The sequence below is a fragment of the Peromyscus californicus genome, unplaced genomic scaffold (genome assembly GCF_007827085.1).
Source record: "Peromyscus californicus insignis strain IS unplaced genomic scaffold, ASM782708v3 Scaffold_24__1_contigs__length_46423439, whole genome shotgun sequence".
NCBI lineage: Eukaryota > Metazoa > Chordata > Mammalia > Rodentia > Cricetidae > Peromyscus > Peromyscus californicus.
The window spans coordinates 39,366,360-39,383,366 of NW_026294535.1; the positions used below are offsets into that span (position 1 = coordinate 39,366,360).

General features: G+C 47.7%; 1 protein-coding gene across 1 annotated transcript in view; it reads left to right on the forward strand.

Moving 5' to 3' along the window:
* The first annotated feature begins 5,106 nt into the window (after nucleotides 1-5,106).
* Ppm1h (protein phosphatase, Mg2+/Mn2+ dependent 1H) overlaps nucleotides 5,107-17,007 on the forward strand; it is an 89,152-nt gene continuing 77,251 nt past the window's right edge. Inside the window, exon 1 of the mRNA XM_052753488.1 lies at nucleotides 5,107-5,231. Within this exon, the coding sequence (XP_052609448.1) occupies nucleotides 5,127-5,231 (105 nt within the window). The 5' untranslated portion in view covers nucleotides 5,107-5,126. The remainder of the gene's footprint in view (nucleotides 5,232-17,007) is intronic.

The window sequence follows — 17,007 nt, forward strand, 5'->3', positions numbered from 1 at the left end:
ATCAGAGGGATGCAAGAGAGAGAGAGAGAGAGAGAGAGAGAGAGAGAGAGAGAGAGAGAGAGAGAGAGAGAGAGAGATATCAAAGGGAAGCCACATAGCGCATCCGCATCCGTGTAGGAAGAGGCACCACAACTGGATGGTTGGCAGCCAAACACTTTATCTATGGGTGACTTTATCTAAAGGAAGAATGTGGTAGTTCAAGCAGAAGTGAGGAGGTTGTGTGTGTGTGTACATGGTGGAATTTGGATGTGATTGCCTACTCAAGGAAGTAATAGGTAGTAAGGCTTACTGTCGCACTGAGATGAGTGCAGATACTCGTGAGGAGTTTGGAATTTGCAAATGTCTACATAGGGAATAGCGGCTGGCCTTGCTACTTTCTGCCCCGTGAGAAGACAGCTCTGCCCCACCCCCACCCCCTGTCCTTCAGGTCACTTTTCAGTGATGATGTCCTTGTAGGCCTGTCATCTTGTAAAAACCACTGAGAAGATATATAGATTTTATACATTTTTATTATATTTTTATCTATTTGGTGTGCGTGCGTGCGTCTGTGTGTGTGTGTGTGTGTGAATGTGCATGCATGTGTGCACACCTGGGTAGAGCATGCCATAGCACACAGGAAGAGGTCAAAGGACAGCTTTCTCCAGTCAGCCCCGGGAATCGAGTTTGGATCATCAGGGTTGGAAGCAAGGCTCGTGTTTACCGGCTGGGGCCCTGTCACTGCTCAGGCCCTACTCCATTAGTAATGTTCTTCCGAAGAAAAAGGTTGGTTAGAACTCTGTGTCTAGATACATCCACCCAAGTCCACATCGCTGTCTGCTTACGTAGTTGCTCATCCCTTAGCAGACAGCTGTGCCCATCATCTGGCACGTGCCAGGCCCTGGGCATTAGAGACTCAGGGAAGGTGACGGAGCTCTGCCTGGAAAATATCCTCAGTGTGTTAGAGACATCGCTGAAACCAACAATTGCATTAGGGACTGGTGAGGGCTGTGGTACAGCTGGGCGTGGGACCTTGTTGGAGGGGGGTGGGGTCACAGAAAGGGCACCGGAGGTAGCCCAGGAGGACAGTGGGAGGCACTCTGAGTCGACTTAGAGAGGAGTAGGTGGGCCATGGGGAACTAGGGGAGGAACAAAGAGACTGAGGGAAAAGCTAGAAATAGAGGCAGGAACCAGATGGTGGGAGGAAGTGGAAATGCCAGGAAAGGGGAGGGGGGTGACGTGATGACAGGGAGGCTCTAAAGCCGCCTGGTGAGCCAGGTGTGGTGACGTGTGCCTGCAGCTCCAGCACTTGAGAGACCCAGGCAAGGAGATCGGAAGTTGGAAGTTTATGATCTTGCTGGGTGACACAGCAAGACCTTACACACACACACACACACACACACACACACACACACACGCCCACCATTTATCTGCGGCATGTTCCACCTTATCCTTGTGGAATCCAAAAAAATTAATATCAAAAAAGCGAAATAGAATAATGGTAGCAAAGTCTGGGAAGGGAAGATGGGGGAGGTGGAGGATGATGGGTAAAATCAGATAGGAGTCTACTCTGATGTTCTGTGACACACACAGCAGAATACGTATGCTTCAGGACGTTGCACATCCAAAATCACTAGTAGAAATACTTGTGAGTAGGCCTGGCATGGTGGGGCACACCCTTTAATTCCAGCACTGGGGAGGCAGAGGCAAGTGGATCTCTGTGAGTTCCTGTGAGGCTAGTCTGCATACTGAGTTCCAGGATAGTCAGGACTGCATAGAGAGACCCTGTCTCAAAAAAAAAAAAGAGAGAGCCATATGATTGTGAGTGTTCCCATCAGAAAGGAGGAATAGGTGTTAGAGCTAGTAAATCTTCCAATTAACCTGTAATCTCCACCTATTATTTATAGATATGGACTATCATATCCCATAAACGTACATATTTAATTTGTTAATTTATATAAAAAAAAAGCCCACTTGTACCCCTGGGTAAGAAATTGGTGTCTTAGGGTTTCAGTTGCTGTGCAGACACACCATGACCACAGCAACTTTTGTAAAGGAAAACATTGATTTGAGTGGCTTACAGCTTCAGAGGTTCAGTCTGTTGTCATCATGGTGGGACACATGGTGGTGTGTGGGCAGATAGATACCTGCTGGAGAAGGAGCTAAAAGTCCTACATCTTGATCCGTAGGCAACAGGAAGTGAAGTGTAACACTGAGCGTAGCTAAAACATAGGAGACCTCAAAGCCCACTCCACAGTGACACACTTCCTCCAACAAGACCACACCTACTCCAACAAGGCCACACCTATCCCAACAAGGCCACACCTCCTAATAGTGCCACTCCCTATGGGGGGACATTTTCCTTCAAACCACCACAGTTGGTAGCAGGAAACCCAGGGAGAGCTCTGAGTCATATACAGGGTCTGATGGAAACCCAGGCCAAGACAGAGTGGTAGAAATCAAGGAGAGAAGGACTCGTGTGCTACCGAGAGGAGAGGCCTGCAGGACAGGGCACCTTCTTGGACCTGTGGAGCAAGGGGGTCAGAACTGGGAAGTCTGGGTTCTACAGCTGGGTGAGAAGTAGGGCCAATCCCTGTGGCAGAGGATTCTGGAGGACAGATTTTGTGGGGGCTGAGAGAGGGTGGCGCAGGTCATCAGTTTGGAACGTTACTCAGTGTGCCGTCCCGTGAAGTATCCAAACGGATGCAGCTGTTAGCTGCTTCAAGATTGAAACACAGCAGAGATGTGTTGGCCACAAAGACAACCTGCAGCCTCAGTATGCATTGGTATTAATGCCATGTAATCATTCACAAACATCAAGGGTGCACACTGTCAGGACCATCTTCACGGCATGTAAACTGGATGTCTTCGTTAGGGCTACATTGCTGTGAAGAGACACCGTGACCACGGGAACTCTCATAAAGGAAAACATTTAATTTGCGGTGGCTTACAGTTTCAGGGGTTCAGTGAGTTAGAACCCCGCTATCAGAAGGACCCCACATTTGTTTTAAGGCCCTCATCTTGCCGTCTTGAAGTGTTCAATTCTCTCTATCTGTGCATGCATGTTTGTATGTACATATGCACATGTGTTCATGTAGAGACCAGAAGTCAATGCCTGGTGCCATCCTCAACCTCTTTCCATCTTTTCTGTTCCTTTATTTTTATTTCATGTATAGGGGTGTTTTACCTGCACCCATGTCTGTATAGCACGTGTTTGAAGTGCCTGAGGAGGCCGAAAGAGGGAGACTGATCTCTGGAACTGGAGCTGCAGACCTTTGAGAACCTCCATGTGGGTGCTAGGACTCAAACCTGAGTCTTCTAGAAGAGCAGCCAGTGCTCTTAACGGCTGAGCCACCTCTCCAGCCCCTCCATCTTAATTTTTGAGACAGGGTCTCTCGCTGAACCTGGAGCTCACCAGTCTGACTGACCAGTCAGGCGCCTAGGCTCTTCCTTGTCCCCACCTCCCCAGCTCTGAGATGACAGATTCACACTGCAGTGTGGGCTGCTTTACACGGATCCTGAGGACCAGACTCAGACCCTCCTACTTTCGTGGCAAGTGCTTTGCTAATCAAGCCATTTGCCCAGCCCCAAGTTTCCAAGTTTTAAACAAAGGGTCCTGTGATCATATTTTGTACTGGGCTCTGAAGTTATCAAGCCAGTTCTGCCTACAATTGCCTGATGTGTGGTGTGCCATCCTGGAATTATAACATTGGTGGAGTCAGGCATGATTGTTATAGAAACTTACAGGCTGGCGTGGAAGATAGCCAGGGTTATAAATGTGATATCTTTTGTAAAGAGATACATCGCAGGCCAAAAAGGACGTGAAAGAAGTCTCACCCAGCCTTAGGGCGAAGAGCAAGGAAAGGAGATTGCCTGTGGGGTAAGAGCTGTCCCTAGAGTCCGAGGAGAGATGTAAGGAAGAATCTAGAAAGAGGAGGTCCTAAAAGCCAAGGTTGGAATCGGATGCTACCAGTGGCTTCAGAACAATGGCATGTCCCGTAGAGATCTTATAGACTAGTGGTTCTCAACGTTCCTAACGCTGCAACCCTTTAATTCAGTCCCTGATGTGGTGATGACCCCTCAACCATAAAAATTATTTCGTTGCTACTTCATAACCATAATTTCGCTGCTGTTAGGAATCATAATGCAAATATGTGATATGCAGGATATCTGACATATGACCCCTGTGAAAGGGTCATTTGACCCACACCCCCAAGCGGGGGCGGGGGGTGGGGTGGGGGTGGGGTTGGGGTGTGTGCTCTCTAGTTCTTGAGTGGACAGTAGCTCTTGGGCAGATTTTTTTGGAATGTGTGAATTTTATGAGCCTTAAGACGGTAAAAGCGGCTTTTTCTAGACCCCAGGTTATAAACCTAGAAACTCTAGGCCAGAAGTGTCCAGCTCTTAACGTGCTTGTGAACCCTCTTGGGAATCTAATTACAGTGACAGTTCCGATAAGAAGCCTGGAGTAGCCGGGCAGTGGTGGCGCACGCCTTTGATCCCAACACTGGGGAGGCAGAGCCAGGCAGATCTCTGTGTGTTCGAGGCCAGCCTGGGCTACAGAATGAGTTACAGGAAAGGAGCAAAGCTACACAGAGAAACCCTGTCTCAAAAAAAAAAAAAGAAGAAGAAGAAGAAGAAGCCTGGAGTAGAACCTCGGACTCTGCATTTCCTTCACCCAAGTGAGGCCAGTGCTGCTGCACACTGATCCTTGGAGTTCCCAAGAGTCTAGCTTTGCACGGCCCAGTACGTTAGATTCTAGCCACCTCAGACTTCTTTAGGCTAGACAGCATTATAAATGATGTTCCCCGGCTGCAGGTTAGCCACAGATCGAATGCTCAGTATGCACATGGCACTGGGGGCAGCCCTGTTGGACTATGCAAAGAACGTTACTGTGCTCACAGAAGGTTCCACTGGACAAACTTTGGGTTCGAGGGAGAACTGTGGCGACATTCATTTATTCCTTCACCCATTTAATCCCTGAACATTTATTATATATGTAGAGTTGGATACTTGTTGCCAGGGCATTAAGGCGAGGGATCCAGAGATGGTATTAGTGAACCTGCTGGGGGGGTGGGGGTGGGAGAGGAGAGGACATCTTGCATGGCCTGTCGGTGGTTGTCACAGAGGCTTTCTGAATTTGTCGGCTGCTGATGCGTTTTTCCCATTTCAGGGCCATAATCGTCAGAAATGGAGAAATCATCCCCATGTCTTCGGAATTCACCCCCGAGACCGAGCGCCAGCGACTTCAGTACCTGGTAAGAGTCACGTGGGTCTGGCAGAGGGTAGTGGTGTTGGGGGTGGGGGGCGGTGTTGGAGCCATTTGAGAGGAACAGGTTGTTGTGACATGAAAGCAGCCCCACCACAGCCAAACGGCATATGGTATTAACTCCCCCCCACACACCTTCTGGATCGCACATCCCGGCTCTGCGTGTGACGACACACTCCACCTCCGTGAATTTATTATTGCGGCTGACTCTTCTCCCACCTGCAGCCAGCTGGTCTGCCTCTCCCGTCGGGTCAGCGTGCACAACACAGGGTCGTTCTGAAAAGTGCAGGACTCCTCCCTTGGCCTGCACCTCATCAGTTGAGCTCCTGCAGGTCGCGCCGTGGCTCACATCACCAGAAGGAGCCTCTTCCCATAGCAGCTGAGATCCCCGATGGCGTGGCACAAGTTCACACTCAAACAGGAAGGCTCGGGACCCTTGGGAACCATGCAGGTGTCAAAAAACCTGTTTCTACATTGACGATAAATTCTCCTGTAGACGATCCTCCTGGGGGTGAAATCGTAGGAGGGCTTAGGAGACCCACGCTCCCCTTAAAAATCGAAGTTTTATGGAAAGCAGAATGAAACTGTCTCCCTTGTCCTCAAACTCCAGAAAGAAGATGTTGGGCATAAAAGTAACTTGCCCCCCCCCTCCAAGTCCCAAGCTACTTTGGGGGCTAAAGTCTCTGAGCATTAGCACAGCGGGTAGGGATCTGTGGAGAAAAATGTTTTCCTGCCAGGATTTCCTTCAAGATAGTAAGACTCCAGTAGAGACCTTCAGCTCTGTGAACAGACTGGTCCAAGCTGCTCACAAAGGTCTTTCCTATGTGTCTCAGCAATGTAGATAGTTCGGGTGGGGGGTTATCCAACATTTCATTTTTATACTGTCTGTGTGTATGTGTGTGTGTGTGTGTGTGTGTGTGTGTGAGAGAGAGAGAGAGAGAGAGAGAGAGAGAGAGAGAGAGAGAGAGAGCGCGAGCGCACTCGTGTCAAAGGACAACTTGAGAGAGTCAGTTTTATCCTCTTATGTGGGTTCCAGAGATTGAGCTCAGGTCACCTAGCTTGGCAGCAAACGCCTCTACCTCTGTGCCATCGCTGGCAAGATTTGATTCCTTGATTGGTTTAGAAAGTAGCCCTGTGCCTTCACTCAATTCCCCAGGGAGCGTGTTGGGCTGTAACTCTACAACATCACCATTGCTAGTTACAAGGCGTGTGTGATAGCAGGAGTCCCAGACTAGCATAAAGTAAGAGCCTTGTCTTCTACCCAATTTGTGTTTGCTTTGGTTGGTTGGTTTAAGGGGTGGTCGAGACAGCCCAGTCCAGCCACAGACTTACAGTATCCCCTCTCCCCAACACCTTCCACTCTATTCATTGCTTATCTTGTTGTTATACCAAAACACACCAACAAAAAAGCAACTCGATGAAGCAATGATTCTGTCTTGACTCACAGTTCGGGTGTGTGCGGTGCATCCTGGTGAAGAAGTCACAGGGCCAAGGAGCTTGCGTCGGCTGGTCACATGATGTCCATAGTCAGGGAGCAGAGAGAGAGAGGTAATTGCCAGTGCTCCGGTCACTTTCTACATTTTATTTTGTCCGTCATTATAGGAAGGTCTTCCCGCCTCAGCCAACCTAATCTACAAAGACCTTCCAGACACACGCCCATTGGTTTGTCTACAAATGACTCTAAGTCCCATCAAATCGACAGAGTATCCATCTCAGCCTCTCTCCAAGCACTGGGACAGGAGATGTCAGCCCAATTCCTAATGCTGCTTTCCCGTGTTCGTGGTAGAATGTTCTGGAAGCAGCCAGTGGTGGAGCTCCGCTTTTTTCTTTTTCTCTTGGTTCTCTGGGAAAGTGTAGAAGATGCTTGACTCCAGTCCCAGTTCTCCTGTTCCCTAACTGGATAGCTTTGTGCAGGTCTCCTAACCTTTCTAGGCCTTGATTCGTCACCTGTGAAATGTAGCACTAGACAGGAGGGTCACCAAAGGCCTCTGGGAGACAAAGGTCATTCCCAGTCGAGTTTATAACAGCTGGCCTGTGTGGTTTTTCTCTGTCACCCAAGGCTAAAAATATGATCTCAGCATAGACCTGGTCACTTCCCACCTAAAGCTTTGAGCTGCCTTCCCTGGAGAGAATGCGGCCAGACTTGTTGGCCGACTCAGATCCCCACTGGCCTCTCAGACACCATTTCCCCGTCACTACCACCACCCATTCCCCCCATCTCCCCACTCCCACTCCCACCCCACTTCAGCCAGATCACTACCTTCTCTGTCAGCTCAAGGCACCACCGTCTCTCTGACCTACATCCCTTTGGAAATTTACTCTGTTTAGAGAGGGCTCTTCCTGTCTCTGCCAGAAGAATTCCTCCTTATCCTTTGAGATGCCAGCACAAAAGACACTGCTGGGAAGTGTCCTCTGATCCTCGTAGGGAGTCAACCCCCCCCACCAGTGCTGGTATCTACAGAGGTCTGTAGTGTGGCTTTCAGGGTATTATTGTTTTGTTGTTGTTGTTGTTTTTTCAAATCTCTAACTTCCTCTCCAGATTGAGTTCTGGAAGGCACGGCTCTTACCTCAGTCACCTCATTGCTGTGCTCAACCTAGTGGCTGACACAGAGCAGACTCTGAGTGGGTGTGGATGAGAGAATGCTGGGTCAGCAATAGTCAGTGCTCCCCACCCCCACCCCCACCCCCGCCCTCCTGTGCATAGGACAGCGGAGTACGAGGCGTTTGTGTCCTTTGCCTCCATTCTTAGCGGCTCTGACCTTCCACGTCCCCCACTGACATCCACTTCCCGCTGGAGGCGGTGGATGATAAAAAGTTCTTGTGCTTTTAAAATTTTAAGTAGTGTATTTTCTTTATCAGAAAATGAATATGGGGGCTCAGTTTTAAGGGAGGATAGGAATGGCTGAAGTTGTCTGGGGACAGTAGGGATAAGATGCATGTGGCTCTGCGTGACTTCCACAAGTCACATCATTGATTGCTAATCGTCAGTTGTGGGGATGGAAAACCTCAGAAGACCTTGTAGGGATTAAACAATGTGAGATGCACGTAGTTCCTCTGTGCTGTCCAGTCCTTACTTAGCTCTTGTTTGATGAAGTCGAGTCTTGCTCCTTCAGATTCGTCTTGGTCTGTCTGGGTTGTTAAAACAAAATGCCATCAAGTAGCTGGCTTACAAACAACAGAAATGTATTACTCACAGGCTGGAGGCTGTGAAGTCTGGGATAAAGACCCTGGAAGTTTCAGTGTTTGCTGAAGGCTCTCATCTGGCTTCATAGATAGGCTTTTTTTTTTTTTCAACCTCATGTGACAAGGATGTTCTTGGAAGCCTTTTTGCTCCATCCTTAAGCTATAATCACGCCCACATATGGCCTTACCTCCCAGATACCACATAGAGATTTGCCTCTAACATATGAAATCTGAAGGTGTATAAAAATTCATTCTAAAGCAAAGTCCTGCCAGCCTGAGATCCATTTTGTCCTGCTTACTTGGCACTCACTTCTGATGTTGCTAAGATGAAGGGGTATTTTGGAGTCTGTCTTGACCAATCAGTATGGATGCTATTAGTCCACAAATTGGGGCTTTATGGTCAATTTCTAAAAGATGAGGACACCATCTTCTTATTCCCTACTCCCACAGCAGATAGGCATGAGGGGTGGACACCATCAGAATCTAAGCCACCCTGGCTGCCCAGCCTCTTATTTCTTCAGGTTTAGGAAGATATGCTCTGAAATGACCTTCTCTGCCCGTAATAATCATACAGTGTGACTGTTTGTAGTGAAGCATTTTAGGTTAAATTATTCGTAATGTAACATGTGAAATCTTTATAACAAAATATGTGTTAGAATTAGGAGGTCGTTAGCGTAAAGTTTTGAAAATAGTATCAAGTATGTGAGGAAAATGGCCAGAGTGTGGAGTGGACTGCCTTCAGCCCCGGTCCTGTAAATGACCTGTGCGACCTCAGTTCTCGCTCATAACTTGTTCAGAAATGGGAATGAAAAGCAACCCCTTGGCAGTATAAAACATAGACGTTCTTCTTCAGTTTACAACGCGGCTTTGGCCACTTATAAACTCATCCCAGTTAAATATACCTAAGTCAAAATGCAGCCAATATATCTCATTTCCCAAACATTATAGTTAATCCTCGCCCAGTTTCAACATACCCAGCACATGTATACTGCCTTACGGTATGGGGACATTATCCAACAAGCCGAGTGAGGTGGCACACATCTGTAATCCCAGCACTCAGGAGGCAGAGACAGGAGAATCACTGTCAGATCAAGGCTAGTGTGGGCTACAGAGTCAGACTCTGTCTCAAAATCAATGGATAAACACAAATACGTCACCAGCAGTCTGATTTGTAATATAGTAAAGTGCTGGCTAGCTCATTTATTTTATTGCATGATCTACTAAAAGTAAAAGTGAGTATACTTTATGCTATCATGGAGTCAAAAAAAAAAATCATTCAATCCAACCATTGTCAGCCAGGAACCATCTGTGCGTGAACCATCTTACGGTTTTAAGTCCATTCCCCTGATCTAATTATGAATGGTTGGTGCAACGGTAGTTGGAGCATCCTTTCCCTCCCATGACCTCACCCGATGATGGAAAATCAAGCATCTTCTTCATTCTCAGAACAAATCGAATTTCATGTTCCTGTTGTGTGAAGAAACATTTATGATGGACTCATCAGGACATCTAGGCCCTTAGCTGGGTCGCCGACTGCAATCCCAAGGCTCTCTCTGGCTTGGAGAAATGGATAATGAGCTCCGGGCGAGTAGGGAGGGTGGGCAGGGCTGTTTGTGATCTGCCGTGGAGAGGGTTGTCTTGGGTATGGACAGTCTGGATGCTTAGGGATCACGGAGCTGGAGGCAGATTGTAGAATGATGAATGTGGCAGTCGTGAATTTTGTTTGGTCTTGCGTCCTGACCTCAGGGCCTCTTCACACGGCCCTTGGGTAACATGAACTTTGTTTCCGAGGCTCTCTGACAGGGGTGACTAATAGAGCAGGATTGTGGGTTTGGTGTGCTCACACAGAAAGTGGCAGGTGTGTGCATGATGAAGGGATCAGGGGCCCTGTTTTCTTACCCCAGCAGCCAGGGAGACCCGAGGAGCCTACAGGTATGAATAAGCCTGGTTCCTCTCTAACTGGTTTGGAGGGGGATTTTGCGTGTTGGTAGGTTGGTTTTTCATGGATTGAAATAAATGCTCAAGGGAGTCCATGAAGCTAACCGTGTTCTGAGGGAGTCAAAGTACAGCTCAGCGAGAAGGGGGTCTGCCTACTGGATATCTCTCAGCAGAACTGAGTGCTTCGTGGCTGTGGTCTCCAGGAAATCACCCCACCTTTGCTTCAAGTGGCAGCTAGAAATGAATCACCCTCGGGGGACCTCAGGAGCCCTGAGGTATGAGAGAGGAGGCTCCCCCTTGCTTCTGCCTGGACATCTTTATAAACTTCTGGTTTGATTACATTAAGATAATGCTGGTATCATCAAACCTTCCGATAATACGCTCTGTCCTTGCAGAGCTACCCATGTCTGCAGCTGGTTTTAATCAAGGACAGTGTGCAGACAGGAGGAAAGTGGGCTTCAGATACATTTTTTTGAGACACGAAAATGCGGCATTATCTGAAGTGACTGTTGGGGGTATCTTGGAACCGCCCCAGCCCTGCTCCAGCCTGGTCCCATTTGTCTGCCGTCTCTCTGGTGCTGGGCTTGGGAAGGGTTCCAGAGAAGAATGTCGTGCCTCTGAGCTCACTGAGATTTTTCATGCTCAAGAGCTATTTTCATAAAAATATTCCTTAAGGCTGAACCTGCTTTTAAGCCGGGGGTGGGGGAGGGGGGGTTGGTTTCTACTGCAGTGGTTCTCAACCTGTGGGTCACAACCCTTTGGCAGTTGAACAACCTGAACAACCCTTCCACAGGGTCGCATATCAGATATCCTGCATATCAGATATTTACATTACGAATCATAACAGTGGCAAAACCACAGTCATGAAGTCGCAGCGAAAATAATGTTATGGCTGGGGGTCAGCACAACATGAGGAAGCGTATTAAAGGGTCACAGTGTTAGGAAGGTTGAGAAACGCTAATCTAATGGGAAGTTCAAGTGTGCTTCCGAGTGAAATGGCAGGCGCCCCACTCCACCTTGACAGCAGTGATTCGACCTATTAACCTTGGGTTGTGGTAGGTGGTGGTGATGGTGGGTGGTGGGGGGGGGTGGTAGTGGTGGTGGTCGGTGGTGGTGATGGTGATGGTGGGTGGTGGTGGGGGGGGGGTGGTGATGGTGGGTGGTAGGTGATGGTGATGGTGGGTGGTGGTGGAGGTGGTGGGTGGTGGTGGTGGGTGGTGGTGGAGGTGGTGGGGGGTGGGGGGTGGGGGGTTGGGGGGGTGGTGGTGGTGGTGGTGGTACAAAGTCTGCCGTCTGATTGTGCCATGGCAGAGTGTATGGATTTGGGGGGGAGGACACCACTCTGATCCCAGTGTCCATGACACTTTTAACTTTGTCTCATAAAATTGCATGTAAGTTTCGAATTTTCTCATTAAACAGTGGCAGGCTGAAAACCGCTGCAGCCTGTTTCTCTGTTTCCTGTAGGCTCCAGGGACTATGTGGAAGCGTTATTGTGACCCTGTCTTGAAATCCACACATGCCAAGGAGAATTTTATCAGTTCTCAATCCAATAATAACTTACATACACGAACTCCGTTCTTGTCACTTGGAGATGGACATGCGGTCACACCTGTGCCACAGCAGAAGAGTATCAGGGTACAGTCCTCATCGTCCCTCTAGTTTGAGACCTTTGTTATTTTTCCACTGCACATGTCAGACTAGTGAACCCTTGAGCTTCCAGAGGCTTCCCCTGTCTCCATCATCTCCCTGTGTCATAGATGCTGGTGTTAAGTGTGTGTGTGTGTGTGTGTGTGTGTGTGTGTGTGTGTGTGTTCTGGGACTTCAGGAGCAGGTCTTCATACTTGTGTGCAAAGTGCTTTTTGTTGTTGTTTATTTTTTAACCCACTGAATCAACTCCCCAGCCCCATTTTGAGATCTTTGCTTTTTAAAACAGGGTCTCACTGTACAATCCTGACTGCCTGGAACTCACTATGTAGACGAGGCTAGCCTTGTCTCACAAGAGATCTGTCTGCCTCTGCCTCCCCAGAGCTGAGAGTAAAGATGTGTGCCCATCACGCCTGGCCACTTGGAGATTTTTAAGGGCAAATGATGGCTAAGAATTCCTCACGGAAGAACCTAATGCATGTATATTAAATGTGAAATCAACCATTTCCCATCTTTCCCTCTCTCCCCTCCTCCACTCTCCAACCAAAATAATGAAGTGGGCAGCCTTTGCTGCAGAAGAGCCTTCCCATCCAGCTATAGCGTGACTGTCCGTGATTGCCAGTGGCCTGACTTACATTCATTTCATTTCATTTCTGACCTTTGATTTTCTATCATGATAAACCGTCCTGAATTGTACTGCATCCTTCTCATGTAATCTGATGAGAACTTTCCCTTCTAAGGGCAAGAAAAAAGAGAGCTCACTCAACTGTGGTTTTTTTTTTTTTTTTTTTTTTTTTTGGTTGTTTTTGTTTTGTTTTGTTTTTGATTTTTGGTTTTTTGTTTCATTTTGGTTTTATTTCTTTGTTATCTGGAAACAAATGATTTCAGGGAAATTCTGCCTTTCAAATTTTGAGAGGTCTGGATCTATTTCTTAATCTCAAAGCCATAGTTGGACTCAGGAGAGTGCTGCCTGTGGTAGAATCCACCATCTTATTTGATACCCATGTATCTTGACTCCCTGTATCCTGCTGATGGGAATAGAAACTGAAGGCCCTCTTTAAGGAGGGTTTGGCAGCCACTCCTGAAGCAGAGCATGCCGTGGCCCAGCAGCTGCATTCTTAGGTACTTACCTCAGAGAGATGTGTGCAGATGTTCACGGAAACTCTAGACTGTGCATAGGGTGTTGTTTGTCATAGTCCAAACTGGTACCTGTCCAGCTGCCCACAGAAAAGGGAATGAGTGTGTAAATCATGGCTCCATCCCAGCCTGAAATGCTTTATGGTGCTGAGAATGGAAAAAATTATGGCTGTATACAACATGATGGATCTCAAAAATGTTTCTGTGCCCCACCCCACCCCCAGTGCTCGGGACTGAACCTAGGGCCTAGTAAGCATAGTAAGACCTCCTCTACCAACCTATGATCTTGGACTTAATTTGTGACTAAGGGAACTACAAGAAAGTACAAAAATGGGGTTTGGGAGATGCCTTAGTGAGTAACAGCACTTGCTGAGTCAAACTTGAGGATCTGAGTTCAAATCCCCAGAACCCACAAAAAAAGCCAGGTGTGATCACATGTGCACCTGCAACCCCAGAACTGTGGGGAAGGGAAGCAGGATTGTTGGCATCTGGCGAATGCCAGCCTGGCTCTAGGTTTAGTGCCAACCCCTCCTGCCAGTGAGGTCTCGTCTCTGAAGGTCACAGGAGGGGCGCCAAGTGTTTGAGCTCAAGAGTAGTACAAACAGGGCACGTCTCATTTTTATTACTAAAGCAAGCAAAACATGAAGCGATGTGTACAGTCAGCTCAGACAAATGCAAGGACAGTGAGGGAATGCCCCAGGTGTTGTGTCTTACGAACGTCATCTTTGGTCGTGAGAAAAGAACCAAGTACATTCCTCCCAGGCCTTTGCCTTTCCCACAGAGAACATGTGGGCACGGCAGGGCGTTCCCTTCGAGTCCTTGCTTTCACGTGCATTCGCTTATAGTTGATGCAGTGCTTTCTAGAAAGCCCCCTTGTGGGAAAAGCGTTCCGCACTCTTGCCCAGCCATAGTTCCCAGTAGGTCCACAGCTTTCTGACACAGCTCCCACAGATCAGCGAGAGACCCTATCTCAGAGGAATAAAGAGAAAAATGATAATAGAATAGGTTATTGTCCTCTGGCTCCATACATGTACACACAGGCACATGCCTACACACATGCACGTGCTCATGCATGCATGCATGCACACACATGCACACAGGGCATACAAACGTAAGTTCAAAAAATGGCCAAAGTCAGTCTAGAAGTTGGAACAGTATACTTCCCTCTGGGGTAGCCACGGGGGTTATGTGGAATTGGACTTATAGAGGAAGGGGCCCCTAAGGGGCTGAGAATGTTCCTTTTTAAGTGCTAGCTACATAGGTGTGTTGTTTGTGAAAACTTATCACCCTGTGAATATATGATATAAACCCGTTACACTGTATATTACACTTCACTGGAGTGCTTTAGGTAACTGTGTCTTTTATTCAGCTGCACCGTATGTTTTTGTAGGAAGAGCTTTTCGACATCCCCGAGGAAGCCTGTCACCTCTTTGCCCTGCACCATGCGCTCTTAGGAGCGCCTCTCAGGCTCCTCCAAACATAGAGCTGTTCTCGACCTTTGTGCATATGTGGCCTCCACAGCTCTTCAGCACCTTGCAGAGTCTCTCTGGCCATCTCCTTTCCCCACCATTGAAATCCCATTGTCTCCCCTTAGTCTCGGGCTGTGATGGCCGGTTCACTGGTCAAAGCCTTCTCCTGCCTCTCCCCCCACATTGTGAGCTCTACGCAGCAGGACCTCTGTGCCTAGGTTTTGAATATGTGACTTGTGAAGGAGTGCATGTGATTCATCTTATGCCAATTTCTTTGTCTAACTACCTCGCCCCAAACCTGACACAGTATCCTTTTTGCCTGGCACCACTCACTAGTCAGTTGACACAGAGTAGCAAAAGAGATGTCATTGCCCAGCAGAAGGAAAGGGAGAAAGTACATTGTATTTCTAGCAAGCAGTTTCCAGTAGCCTCAAGATCCACTGTCTGTCCCCTGGAAGCTTAGTGTTCGGTACTTAGCCTTTGGATATAACCTGGCTGGCTCTCCTTGGGATCTGGGTTGCCTGTTCTGGCTCTATTTCTCCTCCCCTGCCAAAGTTCTCAGAGGTCTGCTCAGCCGGTAAAGGCATCTCTCAGCACCGTGTGCTGGAGTGAGACAGACACATGTGGATGCTGCATGGATGTTCCTAGCTTGCATATATGTAGATAACATCATCGAAGAGAAAGATATAAAATATATTCAGCATATCTGATAAATATGGAATGATTAGGGAAACGTCCAGAGGTTTTTGTTTGTGAGTGAACATGGGTCCTATATACTTGATCCCACCTTGGATTTGATCCACATTTTTGTTTTGTATTGTTTTGTTTGTTTGTTTGAGACAGGGTTTCTTTGTATAGCCTTGGCTGTCCTGGAACTCATTATGTATGTAGACCAGGCTGGCCTCAAAGTCACAGAGATTCATCTGCCTCTGCCTCTCAAGTGCTGGGATTAAAGGCGTGTGCACCACAGCCCAGCCTTAGTCCACATTTTTAGCCAGTTAGCATCTCTATGAAATGTGCCTTGGGGAAAAAAAAAACTGTAGTAATTTATACATAGTTATGAACTGCCCAGGTATGGGAAGTGGAGTAAACCGCGCCAAAATTATTCATGATTCTTACAACTTAAGAGCCAGGAAGTCATTAAGTTTTATTGCTTGAAGGAATCTAACAAACTCTCCCCACATTTTGCAGATTTTAAATGTTGGACCTTGCTGCTTCAAGTGAAATTGAGGTTTAAAAAAAAAAATCACTTGTGGAGCACCAGACTTAAAAAATGCTAGTGTAAGCCATCCTTCCGTCAAACCGGGCCAGGACAAGTGAAGCCATTCCGAACAGTCATGACCCTTGGGTGCTGGACCATCTGGAGGAAGTTTCCACATTCCCAGCTTGCTTGGCCACTCTGCATTTGCCAACCCTGCTGACTTCTCAGGAATTCACAGGCTTCCCCCATCCCCTCATGGGAACCAGGCCTCTCCCAGTGACTTTAACAAAATCATTATAACAAGGCTCAGTGAAGCCCTTCCCGTCAATTTAAGAACCTCACTTAAACCCTGGGTTCTCCTAAAAAGTCACAATTTTTTAGAGACTCTTTTTAATGAAAGCAATCTGGGCAAAGGATTATGGGTCAGGGATAGAACACTTACCCATCATACCTAGAAAAAAAAAGGAATGTGTGTCCGGTGGTAGAAATACTTAGCAATATAGAAATTAAAAAGAAATTCTCAGATAACCTTTTGTTTTGTTTTATTTTGTTTTGTTTTCAAGACAGGGTTTCTCTATGTAGACCAGGCTGTCCTCAACTCACAGAGATCTGCCTGCCTCTGCCTCTGCCTCTGCCTCTGCAAGTGCTGGGATTAAAAATGTGCACCACCACCACTCATTCAGATAACTTTGATGACTCTGGACATATATACTTATATACATATATACTTATGCATAATGCTATTAGACCTCTGTTAGTTTTTGTCAGCTTGACACAGACTAGGGTCACCTAGGAAGAGGGAGCCCTACTAAGGAACTGCAGCCACCAGAATGGACTGATACCTTGTCTGTGGGGCATTGTCTTGGTTAATGACTGATGTGGGAGGCCCAGTCCACGGTGGGTAGTGCCATCTGGGGCAGATAGTCCTGGGATGTATAAGAAAGCAAGCTGAGCAAGCCCCTCAGTGGTCCTCCATGGTTTCTTCTTTTTTTGTTTGGTTTGGTTTGGTTTTTAGAGACAGGGTTTCTCTGTGTAGTCCTGGCTATCCTGGAACTCACTCTGTAGACCAGGCTGGCTTTGAACTCACAGAGATCCACCTGCCTCTGCCTCCTGAGTGCTGGGATTAAGTGTGCACCACCACTGCCCGGCCCTCCATGGTTTCTGCTTGAGTTCCTCCCCAGCTACCCTCAAGG